The sequence below is a fragment of the Cyprinodon tularosa genome, unplaced genomic scaffold (assembly GCF_016077235.1).
Source record: "Cyprinodon tularosa strain WSP-4 unplaced genomic scaffold, ASM1607723v1 ctg76, whole genome shotgun sequence".
In the NCBI taxonomy this organism is placed as follows: Eukaryota; Metazoa; Chordata; class Actinopteri; order Cyprinodontiformes; family Cyprinodontidae; genus Cyprinodon; species Cyprinodon tularosa.
This window is the reverse complement of record NW_024039518.1, coordinates 2,821,687-2,846,296: the sequence shown is the minus strand read 5'-3', so window position 1 is coordinate 2,846,296 and position 24,610 is coordinate 2,821,687. Positions and strand designations below refer to the sequence as shown.

The following is a 24,610-nucleotide window of genomic DNA, read 5'->3' as shown; positions in this document are numbered from 1 at the left end:
TAACTACTATTATTTTATTTATTTTTATTTATTTTATTTTATTTTATACTTTGTTCCAGCCTGTGCATTTAATTTTATTTTTCAAAAGCAGGAGTTGTGATATTTCTTCTTGTATTGGAATATTTGTTATTGACTTGTTATTTGAGATTGTTATTGTTTTCTTATATATTCAATAACAAACAAAAAAAAAAAGTGGAAATCTAAAAAAAAAAATTAACCATTACAGCCAACTGATTCTGATTAAAACTAATTTTTGAAGTAAATTATTTTGTGTATTTTTTTTACATAACATTTGCATACACAGTAATCTAGCGTACTTTAATTAAATAAATCAATTCAAGCTACCATCTATTTGGGGGATATTTATTGCCACACTTTGGGCCACTTAATACCAATTTAGCATGCTGACCTATGTCCTTATGACCACAGTGTACCAATCTTCTGATGGCTACTTCCAACAGGATAATGCGCCATGTTATAAAGTGAATCATCTCAGAATCATTTCTTGAAACTTTTCCACTTAAGTAATTGTGAATTGAGCATATTGACAGACAACATTTTATTTTTTATCTTAAATGCAAATTTAAAAAAAAATAATTACTGCTCTAAATGTATTGCTCTGTCAGCTAAAGATCTGTTTTTGTCTCTATACTTTAATTAAATAAATCAATTCAAGCTAAAATGTAAGAGGCTATACCTGATCTCTTTGTATCAGAGATTTTCTTACCCAGGGTTGCAGGGGGGGTTTGCATTTGTATAGCTCACAGCATGTTCATTTACATGTTAAAGCCTCCCCTAGAATTCCATGGGGGGGAGGCATGGGGGGAACACTGCCTAAGAAATTCCACGTCAATTTCTGACAATTTACGGGAGTTTTCGTCGAAGCCTGCAAATTGCCGTATACTGCCGCTAACCTGAAGTTCCACGACAATCTACAGTGCCGTATATTGACGAAAATCCCACTTTTCATGCAGTGACTCTTTCAAGGTTTGTTTGAGTTTTCTTTTCACTTAGCTCGATGCACACAAAAATAGAAAAGGTGGATTCCTGCCAAAGCAGTGAAACGTGTATGGGCGGGAACTGTAACATGACACCACTTCCACATCATAACCCATTCCTTTAGAGGTTTGGCCTGTTCTGGAAATCTCAGCCAGCAGTGGACTTTACCCAAGATAGAAGGCCTGCACTTCAAACAGATAATCACATGCATTTATCCCTTATTTGCATTTTTCTATGATGTCTGATGGGGCTCGAAATGTAGATATGTGTGAACAAGAGTGAAAACTGCAGTAAAAAAAAGGATGGGAGCCAAACATTTGTGTCACAAAAACTTCTTTAAATTGGGATAAATATCTAGATTTTCAAAACAATGAATGTAAGAAACTATATGCACTCAGTTGTATGCTCCTAATTGATTAAATCTCTGAAAGGAATGTTACTTTGTTTTTAAATTAATGAAGGTTATTATCAAGTCATTATCAGTGGTTTTATAAGTATTTGTTTACAGTTGCAATGTAAATATTCAACAAACCAATCCAGGAAATGTCTCTCCAGACGGAGCGATTACCGGATTGTAACTGGGTGTGTCAAGGTAGAGGAGAAAAACAGGTGAAAGTGAAACTAATTCTTTAGTAAGGATTGTTGACAGAACAGGAGCAAGCACAGACAGTGCTCTCTTGGTTAAAAGATTCAAAATGGCTGAATCTTCCCATTCCCTGTATTTTGAGGCTAGGCCTCTAACAGACAGAGAGAAGGAAAGGGTCAGGAGATACTTTCAGAAAAGAAGAGACTCTGGGGGAGGCGATTGTGGAGTTATTGAAAAGGTTGGAGATAACATCTATAAAGTCACCTTTAATGAAAAAGAAGGTATGTCCTTTAAAGCATTTGCAGCTCTGAATATAGATATGTGACTTATGATGTTTTTCATGTTTAAGATCAAGAAAGAGTTTTACAGAGAAAAACTCACAAAATTATCCTCCCTGGTGGAGATTTACATCTGACCGTGAGTCGCAGCAGTTCACCACAGGCCCTCGATCAGCCATCGACAAGCAATTTGCAGGTGAGTTCTTGTTTCTTGCTAAAACCTGTATCTTGTATAGTCAGGGCCAAGCACCTACCTGGTTTACTTTTGTCAATTATACATTTTTTTTTTTTTTTTTTAAATCTTCTAAACCTGTTTACCTTTTACTTCCGATCTTGACAGGTTTAAGCCACTCTGTGGTGAATTATACATTCGGTAACTTCAGTCATTACTTCTAATACAAGTAAACAGTGTTTTGCACATTAATACACACATTCCTTATGTCAGCCATATTAAGACCCACCTCTCATTGTAATTACAGTTGTTGTTAATGTGTTTCAGTCTATGTCTTTACCTGCTTTACACAAAGGCAGCAGCAGTTGTCTTATCTCTTAGGAAAATGGATGAGAGATGTTTCATATAAATCAGGAAGAACAACTTTCTGGAATTGCAAAAAGAAAATCTCAAATGGATATGTCTGACTCAAGTGCTCAAAAGCTGCAACTTGTGTGTGTGTGTGTATATATATATATATATATATATATATATAAATGGCGTTATAGATAAACGCATCATAACTTTAGCTTATTAATGACTGCTTAGTGCACGATGAACAGATAGCCAGGATACATGTAAAGACATGTATAAAATTCTTCATTAACCAGTTTGGTTCTTTGTGCATACAAAGCATTAGGAGGAGCATGGGTTGTTTCAATTTCTTTAAGCAGGAGAACACAAATGCAACTCACTTTTTTTAATAATTTTTTTTAACCAACTGTTATTTCATAAATGTTTTTGTGATTACTTTTTTATGAATACCAAGTACAACTGAGCATCATACCATTTAGACTTAGACAAAATTTATTGTAATGTTGTATACACTGAGTGTATACAAAAAGAAATTTCAATGCATACAGCTCTTCAACACTGAATGAGCAGCTTACAGCAGCTAAAAGAACATTTCCATTTATAAAGTGCAGCAGTGATCTGAAGGATATGGTGCCAATACATGAACATTATTTAGTTTCAAAACTATTTGTTAATTGTAAATGTGAATTTGAAGTTGTGTATTTGTCGAATTAAAGAAAAAAAAATCACAAATACAATTTCTTTTTACACCTGTTCAAATTTTAAGTACAAGTACACAAATTCTGTTCTGGTTAGTGGCCCCCACTATAGTGTCAGTATGCAAAATTAATTATGCGATTGGTGGTGAAACTGGGGGCGCAGTGTTATGTCATCAGAGTAAATAGCAGGGGGCTCAGGACGCAGTATTGAGGGGATTCTGTGCTTAGGGTAATGACAACTGAGGTGTTCTGTCCGACCCAGACTTACTGAGGTCTGTTGTTGAGGAAGTCTAGAATCCAATTGCAAAGGGGTGTGCTGAAGCCCAGATGTTTCAGTTTTTCTATCAGATGCTGTGGGATGATAACCTGACAACAGCCAGATGCATGTCTAGCTCCGCCTAGCTCCACTCGCATACATCTGGGACACCGCCATAGGAATTGCCTTTACTGAAGGCTGGGCCTTATCAAAACTCCTTGCATATGATTGGAGAAGCCACTTGTCTGTCATCTTTATCGACGTGCTATTTCAACCACTCACATCGAAGCTAACCCGTGACGCTGTGAGAGCTACGCAGGAAAAAAACAAAACAGAACAGCCGACATCTTGGATATAGCAACAGTGGAATCAGCGCAATGTCGGTAAATGATCAATGTCGTTTGTGCCATGAAAATGTGCGGATAAAAGGCAACATTGTGCACAGCAGACTTATTTTAAAAAAAGAAGCCAACCAAAAAAGTATAGACAAACGACTTACAGAACTCGCTTCTCCACTACGTCACATCCAGGAAACAACCACCCTGCGTCCTGATTGGCCAGACCATAAATTTGGTTGGGGAAATCGCTTTCAATGAGCGGTGTCCCAGATGTATGTGAGTGGAGCTAGGCGGAGCTAGACATGCATCTGGCTGTTGTCAGGTTAATGGGATGATGGTGCTGAAAGCCAAACTGAAGTCCAACAACAGCAACAGCACGTGGGTGTTCTTCTGCCCCAGGTGTGTTAGGCTCAGGTGAAGAGGGGAGGAGATGGTGTCCTCATTGGAGCGGTTTCATTGGTAGGCAAACTGGAATGGGTCGAATGTTGGGGGGAGTCTGGAGACGACGTGTTCTTTAACAAGCCTTTCAAAATATTTAATCATGATTGGAGGCCGGTAGTCATTAAGTGATGTGACTTTAGGCTTCTTTGGGAAGGGAATGACAGAGGCAGACTTAAAGCATGCTGACAGTGCGGCTTGCTCAAGCAAGGTGTTAAAATGTCTGAGGACACCAGCCAGCTGACTTGCAAATTCCTTGAACACCCGCCCAGGTATGTCATTGGGGGCTGATGCCTTCCTCGGGTTCACTCTTCTTACAGTCTTTCACATGTCAGCTTTGTCAAGGACGAGTGCCTCCTCTTGTAGTGACCTCAGAAATTTGGACCCAATGATCAGACAGTTCAGGACAGTTTACAACAAGCTTTATTTTAGAACCAATAACTCAGCGAGCAGCTGATTGTCAGCGGGGCGGATAACTGCATTCACTGCAGAGGTAGAAAACACAGGTCAGTGACTAAGAAATAGGACTAATAATGAGAAGGAGCAAAGTCACTGACCTGGTTCAAAGTCCAGTCCGATCACAGATGAAAGGGAGATGGTTAGCAGCAGTAGCCGCTTCCAGCACACCAAAAGATGAGCTGATTGTAGCTGACACCGAGGGAGCAACAGTGTCCTTAAGGAGAATCCAAGCCGAGGAAACAGTCCAGGATCGGTTGGCAGCAGGATCCAGGAAAACAGTGCAAAAACACAGCAAACAGCGCAGACAGGGGCAAGGCAAAAAAATTCCAAAAATCCAGAACAGAAAACAGCTCAGAATCAGGATAACAGACAGACTTACTTTGATTGCTAGAGTTACTCTCACAGCAGCTTGAATAATCTGACACTGATGGCTGAAAACAAACACTATATATAGGGGCTGGAAACAGGTGGATAAGTGGTAATGAGAAACACGGCGGAGTTAAACAGGTAAATGGAATGAGCAAGCCAGCCACCAGTGCCAGGATCATGACATCTCTATTTGATGGGGAAAAGCTTTGACAGCTGGAGTGCTGTTTAGTGCCTTAAACCTTCCAAAGAATTTGTTTAGTCCATTTAGGAAGTCAGCATCAGCTGCACCCACCAGAGGGGAGGGTGTGTTGTAGTCCGTAATTGCCCATATACCTTGCCACATCCTCCTGGTGTTTCTGGCATTGTGGATTAGATCCTGTATTTTCTTGCTGTGGTTCTGCTTCACTGGTCTGATGGCACAGTTCAAGTTGGCTCTCGCTGTCCTCAGTGCCTCTCTGTCACCAGACTTGAAGGCTGAGTTCTGTGCCTTGAACAATTTTCGAAACCTCCCCAGTCATCCATAGTCGTTGGTTGGCCCGGGTGATGATTTTCTTTGTGGTGTTGACATCCTCGATGCATTTGTTGATATAGGCTGATAAAGCCATGGCATACACATCAATATTGATCTTGTCGTCAAATGTGGCTGTAGCTTTGAACATATTCCAATCAGAGCATTCAAAACAGTCCTAGGGTGCCTCTATGGCAGACATCTTTGATCTATCCTCAATTTTGAGCGTGGTCTGCGCTATGTGGGTCTAGATACGGCTGAGGCGGTGAGGAGGTGGGGGCGAGTTTGTCTGACAACAGAGGGCCATGATGGCGAAAAAGAGCAGGGATCAAGGTGGAAAAGGGGTCCCAGCATTCTCGCACACCTCACTCTTCTAGCTGGTCCAACTTAACGAGTTGTTTTCCGCAATTGCAGTCACAAAAACAGGGGGGGTATGATTTAAGGGAGATAACTAATTTTAAGATTCAAAGATACAGAACTGCAAGGAAAAGATTTTGTATAACAAATAGTGGAGTGAGGCTATGGAACAGACTGAGCAAGGATTTGAAGCAATGTCCAAACATCAACCAGTTTAAAAACAAATATAAACAAGTAATTTTTACAAGATACAGGGAGGACGGGGCTTGAGGGGGAATAGAACTTGCTCTGCCACTATGAATTAAAATCGATAAGAAGTCAAGAGAGATGAAATAGTAAAAAAATATATATATATATATGTATGTGTGTGTATATATGTATATATATATATACACTATATTGCCAAAAGTATTTGCTCACCCATCCAAATTATTGGAATCAGGTGTTCCAATCACTTCCATGGCCACAGGTGTATAAATTCAAGCACCTAGGCATGCAGACTGTTTTTACAAACATTTGTGAAAGAATGGGTCGCTCTCAGGAGCTCAGTGAATTCCAGCGTGGAACTGTGATAGGATGCCACCTGTGCAACAAATCCAGTCGTGAAATTTCCTCGCTCCTAAATATTCCACAGTCAACTGTCAGCTGTATTATAAGAAAATGGAAGTGTTTGGGAACGTAAGTATGTATAGGTATCTGAGTATGTGTACGTATATATATATACACACACACACACACACACACACACATATATATGTATATATATGTGTGTGTCGATATATATGTATGCTTAAACATAGGTAGATGTTAATATACAACAGGGGTAGGATTTAATAAGTTGTATTACTTCTTCCTACTCCTTTTCGAACATGATGGTATGTACATATGTTTTTTTTCTTTTTCTTTTTTGTTTTGTTATGACTTTATTAATTTACTTATATTTGCTTTTTATTAAGTGTTCGAAATAAATGATCAACAACAAAAAAACAAAACAAGCCAGCCTCCTGTCTGCGGCACTGTCTGCGGTCACCTACTATTTGGGAGAGGTGCGGCAGAGTGTCTGCGGAGGGGGCGGGGACGTTTTTTTATTCACTGCGATACCTACGCAGACGACCTGGTTTCGAAGGATAAAGCAGCCTTTACCGCAGAGTTTAGAGTTCCCTCCAGGATAACAGCATCATCCAGTATTAATAATTTAAGCCATGACTCTGTCAGGATGACGGCGTAGCAGTCAATAATTTCCTTATTTTATTAGAGTTTGAGTTGAAGATGATCCATTGTGTTGTCCACTTAGTGGACGTTGGAGAGCAGAATTGAAGGCAGTGATGGTCTGTGGGGATTTGTTCTTAGCCTGTTTGCCCACCTCTGTAGCCCTGCTTAAGCAGTCTTGCACACAACTTCCACTTGCTCTTTCTCCTGTGTGTTCTGCTCCATGTGTCGGCTACTCTGTGCGCATCTGCCTGAAGCACCCCAAAGCTTCTTAAGCAGTCAAGAGTGGCTGTATTTACAAGTCCAAAAAAAAACACTTTGACTGTAGCTCCACCAGGCACTGGCGATAATAGATACAGGATCATTACATAGTTTGTAGCGTTCTATGTCGCATATTTTGTGGAATTTGCGAGAGCTGTTGCAAATCGCTGCCTTTAGACGGCACCATTTTGTGTAAGAGAAATGTATAAATGTTATTGATGTATTTATTTATTTTTTTTACTAGGTGGGGGTGCAACTTTTCATTAGATACAGGTGCTGGTCATAAAATTAGAATATCATGAAAAAGTAGATTGATTTCAGTAATTCCATTTAAAAAGTGAAACTTGTATATTATATTCATACATTACATACAAACTCATATATTTCAGATGTTTATTTTGTTTAATTTTGATGATTACAAATGACAACAAATGAAAATCTCAAATTCATCATATCAGAAAATTAGAATATTACTGAAGACCAATAAAAACAAAGGATTTATAGAAATGTTGGCCAACTGAAAAGTATGAACATGAAAAGTATGAGCATGTACAGCACTCAGTATTTAGTTGGGCCTCCTTTGGCCTGTATTACTGCAGCAATGCGGCGTGGCATGGAGTCGATCAGTCTGTGGCACTGCTCAGGTGTTATGATAGCCCAGGTTGCTCTAATAGTGGCTTTTAGCTCTTCTGAATTGTTGGGTCTGGTGTATTGCATCTTCTTCTTCACAATACCCCATAGATTTTCTATGGGGTTAAGGTCAGGAGAGTTTGCTGGCCAATTAAGAACAGGGATACCATGGTCCTTCAACCAGGTACTGGTAGCTTTGGCACTGTGTGCAGGTGCCAAGTCCTGTTGGAAAATGAAATCTGCATCTCCAAAAAGTTGGTCAGCTGCAGGAAGCATGAAGTGCTCTAAAACTTCCTGGTATGTGGCTGCGTTGACCCTGGACCTCAGAAAACACAATGGACCAACACCAGCAGATGACATGGCACCCCAAACCATCACTGACTGTGGAAACTTTACACTGGACTTCAAGCAACGTGGATGAAGTGCCTCTCTTCTTTTCCTCCAGACTCTGGGACCTTGATTTCCAAAGGAAATGCAAAATTTACTTTCATCAGAGAACATGACTTTGGACCACTCACCAGCAGTCCAGTCCTGTTTCTCTTTAGACGCTTCTGACGCTGTCTGTGGTTCAAGAGTGGCTTGACACAAGGAATGCGACAGCAGAAACCCATGTCTTTCATACGTCTGTGTGTGGTGGTTCTTGAAGCACTCACTCCAGCTGCAGTCCACTCTTTGTGAATCTCCCCCACATTTTTGAAGGGGTTTTGTTTCACAATCCTCTCCAGGGTGCGGTTATCTCTCTTGCTTGTACACTTTTTTCGACCACATCTTTTCCTTCCCTTCGCCTCTCTATTAATGTGCTTGGACACTGAGCTCTGTGAACAGCCAGCCTCTTTAGCGATGACCTTTTGTGTCTTGCCCTCCTTGTGCAAGGTGTCGATGGTCGTCTTTTGGACAACTGTCAAGTCAGCAGTCTTCCCCATGATTGTGTAGCCTATAGAACTAGACTGAAAGACCATTTAAAGGCTTTTGCAGGTGGTTTGAGTTAATTAGCTGATTAGAGTGTGGCACCAGGGGCCATCAATTTTGAACCTTTTCACAATATTCTAATTTTCTGATATGATGAATTTGAGATTTTCATTTGTTGTCATTTGTAATCATCAAAATTAAACAAAATAAACATCTGAAATATATGAGTTTGTATGTAATGTATGAATATAATATACAAGTTTCACTTTTTAAATGGAATTACTGAAATCAATCTACTTTTTCATGATATTCTAATTTTATGACCAGCACCTGTAGTATATACATTTCCTGTATCCACCTTTTTTATATAATAAAACAAAATCTTTTTTTTCTTTTTCTTTTTGTAGACAACTACTAAACTCAGCAAGAAAACCCTAGAGAAGATTTTCCCAACATCTTCCTCTTGTTCTACCTGAGAGACAATCCTAAAGCGTTCAAAGTCCTGCAAAAGCAGCTCTCTGCAATCGGCTGCACAGTGCGGCTAGATTTTGAGGAAGAAGAGGCAGTAGTAAGTGGAGATATAGAGAAGGGGCTTGGGGGAGCTTTTGACGGTGCAGCAGAACACTGGGAACTCCAAGTGGATAAGATCTTCATTAATCTCATTGAGAGCTACAGCTGCCATCATGTGCTTGAGCCCAAACAGGTCAAAAAGGTTCTGCAGGATCCCTTATTTGTCACCGATGACGTAAAAATTTACTCAGTGGTTATGCTGTGATGGTTGGGGAAGCTGACGTGGTAAAGGGGAAAATTGCAGTTCTGGTGAAAAGCATACCAGTATGTAAGGAGCAGCGAGTTGTGGAGAAGCAGTTCAAACTTATTGAAGAGGATTTCAACAGAGAGATGAGCACATTTTACCCAGAGGTAAAAATCAGCAGGAGAGTTAACATGATAATTTTAGAAGGGCCTGAAGAGAAAGTACAGTCTGGATCAACAAAACTTAACGAATTGATAATGAAGATCCAAGAAAAGAAGGTGAATCTTCCTGCAGATTTGATTGCCTTTATGGACATCAGCAATGCCATCTCCAAGTACCAAACTCGGTTTCAACAAAGTCTAAGAAGTCCAGTTTACTTTGAGGTGGGATCAGAGCTGCTTCTTTCTAGTTTGTCTTCAGATGCCCTAAATGAAGCTGAGACAACACTGCTGAGAGATCTAAATGTATCAAGTGTGAATCTTCAGGGTGCTGCAGCCAAACCTCCAGATCTAGACCAACTCAAAGAAATTATTATCAAAGCAAAGAATGAAGCAAACCGTGGCGAGCATAGAGTGGAAGTTAGCTTTGTCCCTGGATACAGTGGTACTCCATCAATTAAAGTACAGCTGGTGGGCTACACTGAACAAGTGAACAAGCTTAAAGATCTTCTCCATGACTATCAGGCGAATCAGGTATCAGTTCAAGATGTCCTCAGCCTGCAGTGTCCTGAACTAGTTGACTGCTTTGATAAAATCTTAGGAATAATTGGCATGAAGCCGACTGATGTGAAACTCTCACCCTCCCATTTTCCAAACCCATGTGTACTGTTGTCTGGACCCCGTTTGCGGGTTCAGGAGACAAAGCAGGCCCTTATGGTCGCTCTGGCCAGCATGACATTTGACACATTAGTCCTGGATGGTCCTGGAGCTCTGCAATACTTCCAAGGAGAAGGGAAAGAAAGCAAGGAGCTGGTCGAAAGTAAATGCCAGGTGATTATTTGGGAACAGCAAAAAATTTGCTCTCCATCTGTGGCAGCCAGACAACTAAGCCTCAGCAGCATCAGCAGTATCACACCAAGACCCAGGAGTCGCACCAACATGGTGGAACCTAATGCGTACAGTGATATCAATCTAGAAATCAAGATCTGCAGTTTAGAGGATGAGCGGGTCTGTTGTTTTTCAGTTTATTCTCATATTTTATAGGAGGGCTATTGTCAGTTTTCTATTGACTCTATCTCTAAATGTTTCCACAGGTGAATGTTTTGGTTGTCCCCACACATGATAACAACCTGTCTTCAACAAATATTGGGAAATGTTTGCTAAAAAAAAGTGGAGACACATTTCAATTAATGTTTGACACATTGGTGCCATTATCTGGCCTTGCCCCTGGTGATGTTCTTCAGGTTGGTGCCAGCGCATCTCTGGGGTGCTCCAAAATATTCTGCATTGAGTGCCTATCTTGGGACAGAGCTGGAGGAATGAGTGTGCAGGTAAAATAAGTTAAAATTAAATATCTGTTCATGAGGAGGTGAACAATGTAACAGACATTTTGAAATGTAATACCAAGCATATGCAACTATTTAGAATAACAGGGTTAGGTAATTTGCCATTTGTTTTAAAGGAGCAATGAATAACATTGCCAACATACAAAACTGCTGCTCTTTTGCAAACTGAAATACCAAATGCTTTGCTCTGTTTTGGGGACCAATGGATCTTTCATATTATTGTCTTAGGAACCAGGAAATGAACACAGTTTATAACAGATGGATGGAATTTTTTTAAAGATCCAGGGAAATATTTCATTTTTGTCTTGCAGGCTCTTGCAAAAGGGTTAAAAAGATGCTTGGACCTTTGTGCAGAGAAGGGCTTCAGTTCAGTGGCCATCCCTATTATTGGACCAGGTTTGCTCCTAAAATACCCTTTGAGTGAAGCCGTTCAAGTTCTGACGGAAAGCATTAAGCAGTTTGCATTGTCTGGACGTTGCAAAAATGTCAACAGCATCCACATCGTTATTAAACCTGGCTACCCTGACTCAGAGAAGGTACGTCTTAAAGGAAAGCTATGGAATTCAAAACAATGTTGCTTAGTATTGATTATTTTTTGTTATCTCTGGAACTACCATGAAGTGTACAAACACCTCAGCTTAATTATGAACCAGGGAGGTCGAGGTAAACCACACTTTATTGATAGTTCATACGCTTTTTGGTCAATAAATGTGTTATTGTCAGTCTTCCAACTGCATGTGACGGCTTTCTTCTTTTAGCACTCTTCAGGTCCCTCACCAGTGACCTTGATGATATCAGTATAACTTTAAGAGGCGGCGCTACACTTCAGTTTGTGTTTGGCGATATCACCAATGAGACCACTGATGCTGTAGTGAACACCACCGACTTTACTAATTTTCACAATGGTAGGTGACAAATGCAGAGATAGCCTGTGAAAGTCCAAGTAAAGAAGTACATTGCAATCATTAGATTTTTCATTGCTGAACACAAGGACAGATTACATAGCAGAGCAGAGGGTGAAAAACAGACGTTTACAAATAAAGTCATAGCAGCAAAGACAAGAGGCATAGCCTTATGGTAGTATCAGTCAAAGTACAATTTTCTGTCTAGACCTGATTGATCCCAATCACTAATTAAATAAATCATCTTTTATCTGCTTTAATTAGCTTTATTTTTTTGTTTAGAACTGGAATGATAAAATACTTATTAGTATGCAAACTGAATAAAACAAAGTAAAACCTCTCAAATTGTGCCAAAAGCCAAGGAAAAAAGATGAGTCTTAAGAAGGGTCTTAAAAATAGCAAGAGAAGAGGCCTGTCTTATGCTCACGGGCCCCTCTGAGCTTGCATTTTGTCTTTGGGACTCTCAGAAGCAACTGATCAGCTGACCTGAGGTAACGGGAGGGTGTGTTAGAACAATTAATTTCTTCAAAATGAATTTTCCTTGAAGCAAACCCGACAGCTTTATAGCTGCATCCATGTCAGCACGTCACGTTTGATGTGGCAATTTCATAGTAGGCCTTAAAGGAATAGTACACCCAAAACATGATTAGCCTTCATTTTCTACTCACCCCCATGTTGAACAACACTCTGGAGTACTTTTTTGATATCTCAAATGCATCTGGAGATCTGGGAGGCTTCTTGCTGTATGCTGACGTTTAAATAATGGAGGTCTATGGCGCCCGAGGCAGAAAGGTCCATAAAAGTCCACAAAAAACATGTCAATATTCCTCCATACTGCTCGTCCAATGTATTCCAAGTATCCTGAGTGGGTAGCAGAATTTACTTGAAACGAAGTAATTTAGAATGTTTTTAGAGCATAAACAGTAGTGTATAGGATTTCCTAAAAGTGCGCGCCTGCGAGTTCACGAGCCTACGGAAACCGCGGCAGACCAAACCAGATCATTGTCATGCTGAAAGACCCAGCCACGTTTCATCTTCAATGCCCTTGCTGATGAAAGGAGGTTTTCACTCAAAATTTGATGATACATGGCCCCATTCATTCTTTCCTTCACATGGATCAGTCGTCCTGGTCCCTTAGCAGAAAAACAGCCCCAAAGCATGATGTTTCCACCCCCATGCTTCACTGTAGGTATGGTGTTCTTTGGATGCAACTCAGAATTCTCTCTCCTCCAAACACAACGAGTAGAGTTTTTACCAAAAAGTTCTATTTTGGTTTCATCTGACCATATGATATTCTCCCAGTCATCGTCTGGATCATCCAAATGCTCTCTAGCAAACTTGAGACGGGCCTTGACATGTACTGGCCTAAGCAGGGGGACACGTCTGGCACTGCAGGATATGAGTCCCTGGCGGCGTAGTGTGTTACTGATGGTAGCCTTTGTTACTTTGGTCCCAGCTCTCTGCAGGTCATTCACTAGTTCCCCCCGTGTGGTTCTGGGATTTTTACTCACCGTTCTTGTGATTATTTTGACCCCACGGGGTGAGATCTTGCGTGGAGCCCCAGATCGAGGAAGATTATCAGTGGTCTTGTATGTTTTCCATTTTATAATAATTGAGCCCACAGTTGATTTCTTCACACCAAGCTGTTTACCTATTTCAGATTCAGACTTCCTAGCTGGTGCAGGTCTATAATTTTGTTTCGGGTATCCTTGAGGTATATCTATGATGAAAATTACCCGCCTCTCTCATCTTTTTGAGTGGGAGAACTTGCACTATTGGTGGCTGACTAAATAATTTTTTGCCCCACTGTATATATATATATATATATATATATATATATATATATATATATATATATATATATATATATATATATATATATATATATATATATATGATAGGTATGTAGGTAGATATGTGGATAGATAGATATATATAATTCTTTTTGTTGTTTTTTAAAGAGGGGGTTTGTAAAGATATTCTAACGGTAGCTGGAGCAGACGTGGAAGCTAAACTGAAAACAGGTAAGAGAGAAGAAACACAAGTTTAAAAGTAAAAGGTTCAGAGCTAATTTGTATGATAATTTCCTGTCCTTTATCTGTACAGCTAATGTGAACAGAGGAGATGTTTTTATGACACAGCCTGGGAGGTTCCCCTGTAAAAAACTTTTACATGTATGTGGAGAGAAAGATGCAAGTCTGGTTGAAGAACTTGCATGTAGCATTATTGAGTACTGTGAAAAACTTGGGTTTGCATCTGTAGCAATTCCTGCTATCTGTGCCGGTAAGTATGTTTTTGTTTCCAAAGTGGTCATTAGAAAAAAAACCATAATAAATACTGCAATGTTTGGTTAAATTTTTATAAAACTGTTCTGCAGGAGCGGGTGGGCTGGACCCTGCTGTCGTTGCTGGTGCAATCCTACGAGGAATTAACACTGCCACATCCTCTGGTCCTGGCTGCACCCTCACCACCATTCGTCTTGTCCTTATTAAGATCAATGTCTTCTTGGCTTTTAAAGAAGAAGCAACACAAATGTTCTCCACTTTCCGAAGAAGAGGTGACAGAATTTTGTTACAAGTATCTTTGTTTTACAGTGCTTTTTAAGAATTTCTTATGGCGTCGTAGAGATTTTAGTCGAGACAAATACTGTATCACAATATTCACAAATATCTTTCACTTATTTTCCAGAATCACAAGTACAGTTGCCTCAGGTGCAACCATGGGCACCTTCACCTCTGAGAGCAGACCAAAGCATTCTTGATATCAGTACTGCGAGCCAGCAGTCTGTCTTCATGTTCCTTGGTCATAGCAGAAAGGATGTTGATGATGCTATGAAAAAATTGAAAAATCAGTATAAGCTTCAATGTTCGAATCATATCTTTGCAAAAGAGCAGCTTCAGAGTCTCACAGAAGATGACATTGTAGATGTACAACAACTGGTGGAGTCAGAGGGTCTGTACATGACCAAGGACCCATCCGGAAACCTGATAATGAATGGTATGAAAGATGGAGTCAACAAAGCAATCGTATTGTTTAATTCATTACTGCATGAAAACCTCAGGAGAGAGGTGAGGGAGAAAGATGAGGACGACTTGCATATTCGTGTGATGTGGTGCATCCTGGGACAAAATGGAAACTGGGAGAGACTCCCTAAGCCAGCCAATTACAAACTGGAAAAGAAGGATGTTGCTGAAGGAATTGTTGATGCACATGGAGTCACATGGCAGGTGATTCTGTCTAAATTAGAAGCCAAAACTTCAAGACAAACAACTTCTCTCAAACGTCTTGAGAATCTGGAAGGTGAGGAAGGCAGATTTTTAAAGCTTTTTTAATGTATATCATAGGCTTCAACTCAATCAATTGAATAAAATCTTTTAGCTGTCTGAATTCAAAGGCTGCACACTTTAAGTTTGGATAGGGAATTGTCTGAAATTAGACACTGTGAAACTGGACAGCATTCACCAGTGGTTTCCGCCCTTACCTCAGTATACAGATCTTTCTCAAAATATTAGCATATTCTGATAAAGTTCATTATTTTCCATAATGTAATGATAAAACTTGAACATTCATATATTTTAGATTCATTGCACACAAACTGAAATATTTCAGGTCTTTTATTGTCTTAATACAGAATATTTTGGCATACAGCTCATTAAAACCCAAAGTTCCTATCTCACAGAATTAGCATATTTAATCCGACCAAAAAAAAGAAAAGTGTTCTTAATACAAAAAAAGTCGACCTTCAAATAATTATGCACAGTTATGCGATCAATACTTTGTGGGGAATCCTTTTGCAGAAATAACTGCTTCAATGCGGTGTGGCATGGAGGCAATCAGCCTGTGGCACTGCTGAGGTGTTATGGAGGCCCAGGATCCTTCGATAGCGGCCTTTAGCTCATCCACAGTGTTGGGTCTTGCGTCTCTCAACTTTCTCTTCACAATAACCCACAGATTCTCTATGGGGTTCAGGTCAGGAGAGTTGGCAGGTGAATTGAGCACAGTGATGCCATGGTCAGTAAACAATTTACCAGTGATTTTGGCACTGTGAGCAGGTGCCAGGTTGTGCTGAAAATGAAATCTTCATCTCCATAAAGCTTTTCAGCAGATGGAAGCATGAAGTGCTCCAAAATCTCCTGATAGCTGCATTGACCTGCCCTTGATAAAACACAGTGGACCAACATCAGCAGCTGACATTTCACCCCAGACCATCACTGACTCTGGGTACTTGACACTGGACTTCTGGCATTTTGGCATTTCCTTCTCCCCAGTCTTCCTCCAGACTCTGGCACCTTGATTTACAAATGACGTGCAAAACTGAGCAACCGTCCAGTGTTGCTTTTCTGTAGCCCAGGTCAGGCGCCTCTGCCGCTGTTTCTGGTTCAAAAGCTGCTTGACCTGGGGAATGCGGCACCTGTAGCCCATTTCCTGTACACGCCTGTGCAAGGTGGCTCTGGATGTTTCTACTCCAGACTCAGTCCACTGCTTCCGCAGGTCCCCCAAGGTCTGGATCGGCCCTTCTCCACAGTCTTCCTCAGGGTCCGGTCACCTCTTCTCATTGTGCAGCGTTTTCTGCCACACTTTTTCCTTTCCAAAGACTTCCCACTGAGGTGCCTTGATACAACACTCTAGGAACAGATTATTCATTTAGAAATATCTTTCTGTGTCATTCCCTCTTGCTTGAGGGTGTCAATGATGGCCTTCTGGACAGCAGTCAGGTCGGCAGTCTTCCCCATGATTGGAGTTTATAGTAATGAACCAGGCTGGGAGCTTAATTTTAATCTTAGCCAGATAAATTGGCCAAAAAACATAGAATGTATCCAAACTTGACCCTATACAGATGTAGACTGACTGAATTATATCATGTTTTACTTCTACTCATTACTGAAAATCAAAGTCAGGCATTCTCTTCAGGTACTGTATGCCATTCCTGATGAATAGAGAGATAGAGCATTTAGATAGAGCCATTGTGTGCCCAACTGTCTAATTTGCTTTATACAGTGGCAAAGATGTACAAACACTCTGCAAATATATAAAGTAATGCAAACACAAAAATGTGTTTCCATTGTGTAAATATGTCCTTAAGACTGATAGCTATCGGAATTCAGCACAGCAATTCTGGGCTCCTTTCCTACCTTCAATAGAATTCTTATGCTACCCTCATGTGGTATCAATCCTCTGAAAAAAATGTTATGATACCCGAGTGTCTAAGATGAGATAAACTTTGAGCTTTCATCATGGTGAAGAGCAGTGAAACGATTCTGTATGATGAACACTGCATTGTTAAATGTCCTCTCTCATTGTGTTTGTAGGCTACACAATCATTGTTGTTTTTGACAGCCATCTAAGATTTAGTCTTAGTCTTCAGGATGTAAACTATTATTAGTCTTGGTCACATTTTAGCCATTATGATAGGTGATAGTTTTAGTCAGTTTTAGTCGAATAAAACTTAAAAAGGTTGTTTTATGTTTAAAAAAAAAAAGAGAACCAGCCACTTCCTCCACTGAGTCCAGAGTGCAGCCAAGGACAGAAACGGACTTTGTCACTAGTTTGTTCAGTCTCTTCCTGTTCTCTCTGCGCTGCCAGAGGCCTAGCAGACAACAGCATAGAGGAGGGCTGATCCCACCACAGACTCTTACTAGGGTTTTAAGCATGGGGCTGCTCACTCCAAAGGTCCTTTGGTGGTGAGGGCGGCTCTGGGCCTTCTTATACAAGGCGTAGATGTTAGGAGTCCAGTTTATTATTGACATGAACACCTCGGAATTTAAAACTCTCATCACTTTCTATATCCTGCCCCTGGATGTTCACGGGGGAGAGAGTTTGGGGTCTTCTCCTGAAGTCACCATCTCTTTGGTCTCACTTGTGTTAAGAGACAGATGGTTCTTCTCACACCAGTCGACAAAGTTTATGATAACCGATCGATACTCCAGCTAGTTTCGCTCAGAAACAAAGCCTACAATGGCCAAGTCATCGGAAAACTTCTGGAGATGGCAGCTCTCTGTGTTGTAGGTGAAGTCCGAATTAAATATCGGATAAGTAATTTAATAACGGCAGACTCTTCTCAGGTGGTTAAAAAAAAGTTGGTGTGGGAGCTAGGTCTATACTAAGTAAACTATGATGACTTTTAAGTCCACTTGAATATAAGATTAATTTATGCTGGTATTGTGTTTTTAGTATATTCTTCCTCACTTATCAACGCTCTGGATAAAACTTAATGGTACATCATGATATAAAACTATGACAAACTATCATATTGGATATTTTCAGCTATGAGACAAGTTCATTAAATAAAATAAAAAATAATTCTAAGTTCTCATTCTAATATGCTTTTAGACTTTACTTTTCCTTTGTACTGGGAGAGCATGGATAGCGATGAAGACATGAAGGTGGTACCTCTGCAGCCTAATTCGGAAGAATACAAAAGAGTGAAAGAAGGATTCAAAAGGACTGCTGGCAAAACTGTTATGAAGGTTGGTGGTTCCCATTAAGAACTAATATATATTAATAAAATCTCTGATTCTGTCTGCTGCTTACCTCAAAAGCTATTTAAATTTTCAAACGTGTATTGTAAGTTTTATAATTGCCGTTTTTTTTAGTTTTCCTTCTGGTTTTCCTATCAATATTGACTACATTCTATTTAAGTACCAGAAATGTGTCACTTCCTCATTCATGTTTTACATCTGTAATTATGTTCTGGCCCATTGTTGAAACACTGGTAACACACCAGATATGATTTATAACACATTTGCTTAAAAATACTCTTTACTGTTCAAAAGTGTAAAGTTTAACATATTAGAAAGTCAGTGTTCCCCTTTGAATTCTACACGTTTAATGTTGAAATAATTTTTTTATATATATATATATTGTACATGTACTTAAAATTAAATGTTTTTGATTTGATGAGTCTACAGAATGTTATGTTATGACCATTTTAAGCAGTTTCTATCCGTTTCTCTTTTAAGATAATTAGGATTCAGGTATATGTATAATAAAAGTTTAGGATTTGTCTCATATTGAATTTTAAAATATTTTATATTGAACCACCTTTGCTCTAAATTTGATTGAAGTTCAAATTTCCCATTGAAGAGTGTGGCTTATATAAATAGGGCTGTGTGGCAGGCCGTATTTATAGCTCAGATAATCAGGAAGTCATAGATTGTGTAATAAAGGTCCCAGAAAGCATGGTAATAAAAAAGGAAAGCAAGACCATGCCAAAACCGGGTCATGAATATACCTTTTGGCCATAAACCAAGCTTACTTACACAAAGTGGTTTAGTCTGGTTCCATTGTGTTTAGCTGTAACGATGACCGCCTCACTCCACCGGGTCTGGATCCCTATATCTGTCTTGGCCACAGGTGATATTGTAGAATCTTAAGCTATTGGACATTTTACGGAGCTGGTAAGAGAGCATCTTCATGATGGACTCAGCTCAGTGGGGTTTGTTCCTGCAGAAGCTCACAGGCGGTGAACACAGGCAGTGGCAGCGGCCAGCTGGGTTCATGGGATCTGGACCAGCTTGCAGCTGGTTTTTAGCTCAAAGCTTCTTTTTTGAAGAAGGATATAGTTTTTGTTGGCAGGAAAAACAGACCACGGTTCCTGGGATTGCACCACAGATAATATGATGTCCAGCTGGACTGTTGGGCCTCTCCTTGCATCAAACCAATGTCAAGTACAGGGGGAAGACATATTTGTGTGAACTGCTTATATACACTGTGTCCTAGTGGTGTGACATCAGCGGGATGGTCTTTGTGAAAGCACAGCCATAATCTAATGTCTAACATGAAAGTAGTTTTTCCTGAAACCGTAACAGCATCTTCAATAGAGGTTCCAGTTATTCTGAAGGGTGATTTAACAGCTTTTCTCTGTTTATTCTGGTAGATTGATCGTTTGCAGAACATTCATCTACGTCGTGCTTACGAGGTACAAAAGAAACAAATATCGCAGAAGAACAAACATGAGGGGGGTGCAAATGAGAAGTTTCTGTATCATGGGACGACGCAGGACAACTGTAACTCTATCATGACAACTGGCTTCAACAGGCGCTTCTCCGGGCAAAATGGTAAAAACATTTTTATATGAAAGACTAAGAATTAAGTCCCAGATATTGACACTGAAAGCAAAATAAAAGAAAAACTCAGACAAAAGAGAAAATCTATTCAGCCATAAAGTTAGATATACTGCTTTTTGATATTTATTTTCTTATAACTCACAGCAACAGCATATGGAGAGGGAACCTACTTTGCTGTAGATGCCAGCTACTCCAGCCATCCAACCTACTCCAGGCCAGCTGCTGATGGTTCTCAGCTAATGTTTGTGGTCAGAGTCCTGGCAGGGGTCTACACTCTGGGCCAAAGCGGTATGAGGGTGCCTCCACCTCGTGACGAACAGCACCCCCACTTACGTTATGATAGTGTGGTGGATAGAATGGACAGACCCAACATGTTTGTTGTGTTCCACGATAACCAGGCTTACCCAGACTACCTCATCACCTTCAAGTGATGGCACTCAATAGTTTTGATGCACGAGAGAAAACAAGAGCAAAAGCAGGGAATGTTAAAAGAAGCTTTTTAGAATTGAAGAAATATCCAAAATAAACAGCTCATACTTAACAGAATCAATGATAAAGAAATATGGAGTTGGGTAAATATTTTAGTGTTGTAGATATAGAGTAAAAACAAGTAAATTCATAAATATAAACATATAATTGTTGCAAAGGGTTAAAAAATAACTTTCTATGGACAGGTAATTCTTAATCGGATGAAGGTGAAAAGTACCAGTTTGATTTTTAACTTCATAGTTTACTTTTACTTAAGCATGATCCATCAAGCAAACCAGAGAATCTTCTCAAAATGTTTATATTTTCGGCACTTTAAGGGTTATATGGTAAGATCTTATATTTAGCTGTTTATTCCCTGACATCTAACATTGCCTGGTATATTTGAAGGGTGTTATGGTTTGAAATAATCTTAGAATTTTTATCTTTCAGCTAAAGAGATGTTTTTATGTTGAACTCCTGGAATTTCTGATCTCACTAAAAGTATTTTCGCAGAAATAAAACCATATTTCTCTCAACAGAACGAGTTGGTTATTTTTGAATTAATTTGTTACTACAAAGTCCTCTGCAACTTCACCTAACAGAATAAAATATACGTTGGGTAAAACAACAAAACATAATAGCTTAACATCTAATTTTAATAATCACCATAGGACTAATAATGAATTTTCTTTCTAATTCTGAATGTGAAACTGCTTTAGTGAAGTGGAGTAGTACGTTATACAGTTGGATCTCTAAAGATTTCAATATTGTAATGTTTGTTTCTTTTACTAAAGGAACTGTATATAGATCCATTAAGATTAATACAATGAACTTTTTAAACCTTTATGCATTGAGTATTATTTCATATGGATAAGAAAACACTAAATTAATGTCTCAGAAAAATCAAAAGTAACTGATTTAAAAAAAAAGGAATTTTTATATAGAAATGCCAGGCATCTGAAGTATATGGGCCTCTTTTACATGAATTATGGCATGGCTGTGGCATTGCATGGAGGCGATCAGCCTGTGATCATGCTGAGGTGTAATGGAAGCCTAGGTTGTTAGAAATTACAGTAATTTCTTGGATTATCTACATTGTAGGGTTTAGTGTCTCACATTTCTATTGTCAATACTCCACAGCTTCTCTGTGGGATTCAGGTAGGTCCAGTTTGCTTGTCAATCAAGCTCACTAAACCATGGTCATTAAACCAGCTTTTATTACCGCAGTGTTGGCCTGCACTGAAATGAAATGAAATGAAATTAACATTGCAGTGATTAGTGATAGAGGGAAGCACAAAGTGCTCTGAAAATTTCCTGGTAGATAGCTACATTATCAACACAAGCAGCCAGAGTTGGGTGATGTGGAACCAGGAAATTACTGTATCTCTATGTATTATTATATGTATTATTTCTGCCCAGACATTGAACCTGGTGAATCCAGTCTGCAGAGTGAATTCAATTGTGTAGATGGGACTCACCCTCACCTCACCCTTAATATACAAATGAAATGGAAATTATGTTAATTACTTTCATAAAAAAAAAAAAAAAGTTGACCCTTGAGCAATAATCAAATCTTTGGTTAAGAAGGCTTAACACAAAGAATGTGACATTTGTAGCTTTTGTATATCATTTGTTCGTACGTAAAAAACTTTCAGTTTCAATTGCTTCAAAAAAAAAAATTCTGTAAACAAACACTCTTTTCAGGAATGGCTCTTTTTAGTAATAGTTGCATAGACTTTTTGTGCAGGGTGTTGAGGAGTGCCGGTCTACGTTCATACCCTCACTTAAGGTCATAAAATGCATCATCACCTAAAGAACGAGATCCTTGCAACAAGCGGCTGAACTGAGCTTTCTCTTCCGGGTGGCTTGGCTCTCCCTCAGAGATAGGATGAGGAGCTCAGTCACCCGGGAAAGGCTGACAGTAAAGCCACTTCACATCCACATCAAGAGGAGTCAGCTGAGGTTTCTCCATCATCTTTGTCGGATTCCTCCTGGACATCTCCCTCAGGAGGCTCCCAAGGCACGTCCCCAGGGAGGGAGGCCCAAGGGATGACCTAGCACCCGGGCTTCCCCTAGTAGAGCTGGAGGAGGTATCTGTGGAAAGGGAAGTCTGAGAGTCTCTACTGACACTGCTACCCCATGACCTGGTCCTGGAATACGCGGGAGACAACAAGTACGAGTGCAATTTATAATTTTGGTTTAATATTTGAGTTTTTGCAAGAAATTTTTTTCTATATTATATATTCAGCGTGTGTGAGCTGTGATTGACACTCCATCAGACGCTCCTCTGGCTGTGATTGGTTGTTTTGACTCATCCCGAATTATTCTTTCCAGATTGAAATACAGGCAGTAGGCGGTACCAATTGAAGCAGTTTTTTTCACAGGTTACATATCACATGTACTGCTGTCTGGGCATAGGGACAGTTTTAGCCAATACGACAAAAAAGTGATTTTTAAAAACTTACAGACTTCAGCTTTAAGACACCATTTTTTGTTCAGACCCGTTTTTTTAGCTACCTTTTTCAATAACAACTGGGCATTAAGTCCATAAGATCAGTCTTTCTGCTACTGGTGGCAACTTCATGTTTTCATTATTATAGATGATAGTCTCATGATTCTGAATTTTGTCTCTCCCCTAGACGCACTGTTCTGGCCCTGTTCTTTTCATCTTCTAGACCTGAACAGTATCTTAGAGCTCATCTGTTTAGCTATGTTTACCTCATAGATGAAGCTACTAAATGAGCTACTTAAACTCTGGGTTAGCTTGTTATATTTCTTTCACATAGAATTTAATTTGAGCTTCTTTTTATTGTATGATCTGTCATCTGAATCCCATTTGATTTAGGCAGAAGGCAGCACCCTCCCTGATTCTTCTGAAGGTTTCTTCCAGTTTAAGTTTTCACTTAAAGGGGAACAGCGTTTTTTTTTTTTTTTTTTTTACATTGGACCCTTGATTTTACGTTATTACACCATGTTCTACTCACTCATATGAGTTTTGTGTCATTTGGAGCGGATGACATCATACACACTCCGCTTTGATTTAAAAAAATATAAATATAAAAAATACAACCACGGATGTCTGGGGGACAGAGATTTGCCTACATGTTATGAATGCTGGCGTACCATAAAGAATACATTATGAACAGTTTAGTTTGTTCCTTCAAGTCATTTGGATATAACCTAATGGAAAATCTTCAGAACAGCTCCAAATGACACAAAACTCCTATGGGTGAGTAGAAAAGGATGTAATAACATAAAATCAAGGGGCCCATGCAAAAAACTGGCGTTTCCCTTTAAATAAAAAAAAAAGTTTTATTTTCAATTATTTATTTCAAACATGATTCTTTAATGGTATTATTTATTTTTTGTGGAATAGGTCAATTTATTGGAAGCATATGGTGAATTGGTCTATGAGCAGAATTGCTTTCAAAAGAATCAAGCCTTTACTGATCATATTTCTGTTTTTCCACAGTAGTGATAGCAGGATTATATGAAAGGAAAACTACTTTCAACTATTTTGCTGATTAAAAAAAAAATAACTTGATCTGTTTTTTTTAGATACTTTCTATTCACATTTATTTATAGAGCTTGATATCCAAAATCTAATTTACAAGAGAGACCTGTTTTGTTTAAAACAAACAAAAATAATCTAAATTACTCCATCATGATGTTGGTGTGAAATTAATTAATGCTTTTAAAGCTCTTTATAATACCCCACATTCATATAAACAGGTAAACACATTTTGTTGCTTCCCCTTTTAGAATAAAAACAGGGTGGGGTATTTTCACCAATATTAGTTGCTATTTATATTAATAACCTAACTGAAGGAAATATTTACGCTAAGCTAGATTTAATTTATTATCTATTGTTTAATGTTTTGTGAATTACTGATGATATTGTGCTGGTTGTATAAACTACGATGAAGTTGCAGAAAATGGTAGACATTTTAGGTTGATGGTGCAGTAAATAGATTTAGACTCAACAGGGCAAGCTTTTGACTCTATGTTCAATATAATGAAATTATGTTTTGACCTTCATTTTTATAACCTTTTCCACCTTGACTCTATGGTATGTCCAGTTTAATTTTTTGCTGC

General features: G+C 39.2%; 1 protein-coding gene across 1 annotated transcript; it reads left to right on the top strand.

Moving 5' to 3' along the window:
- Positions 1-1,551: 1,551 nt before the first annotated feature.
- On the top strand, positions 1,552-21,056 carry LOC119773318 (protein mono-ADP-ribosyltransferase PARP14-like). The gene is made up of 15 exons (XM_038270273.1): positions 1,552-1,608; positions 1,733-1,866; positions 1,935-2,059; positions 9,229-10,741; positions 10,828-11,064; positions 11,391-11,615; positions 11,688-11,742; positions 11,838-11,984; positions 13,943-14,005; positions 14,088-14,264; positions 14,359-14,538; positions 14,670-15,281; positions 18,312-18,448; positions 19,858-20,038; positions 20,192-21,056. The coding sequence occupies exons 4-15, from the start codon at positions 9,596-9,598 to the stop codon at positions 20,476-20,478; spliced, it is 3,447 nt and encodes a 1,148-aa protein (XP_038126201.1). The 5' UTR covers positions 1,552-1,608; positions 1,733-1,866; positions 1,935-2,059; positions 9,229-9,595; the 3' UTR covers positions 20,479-21,056.
- Positions 21,057-24,610: the final 3,554 nt, after the last annotated feature.

Bases quoted from the DNA above. Each gene is read 5' to 3' on its own strand.
- LOC119773318 (XM_038270273.1), top strand. From the start codon at position 9,596: ATGGTTGGGGAAGCTGACGTGGTAAAGGGGAAAATTGCAGTTCTGGTG. The intron at 11,065-11,390 runs GTAAAATAAGTT...TTTGTCTTGCAG, and splicing joins CTGGAGGAATGAGTGTGCAG to GCTCTTGCAAAAGGGTTAAA. The intron at 11,985-13,942 runs GTAGGTGACAAA...TGTTTTTTAAAG, and splicing joins CTTTACTAATTTTCACAATG to AGGGGGTTTGTAAAGATATT.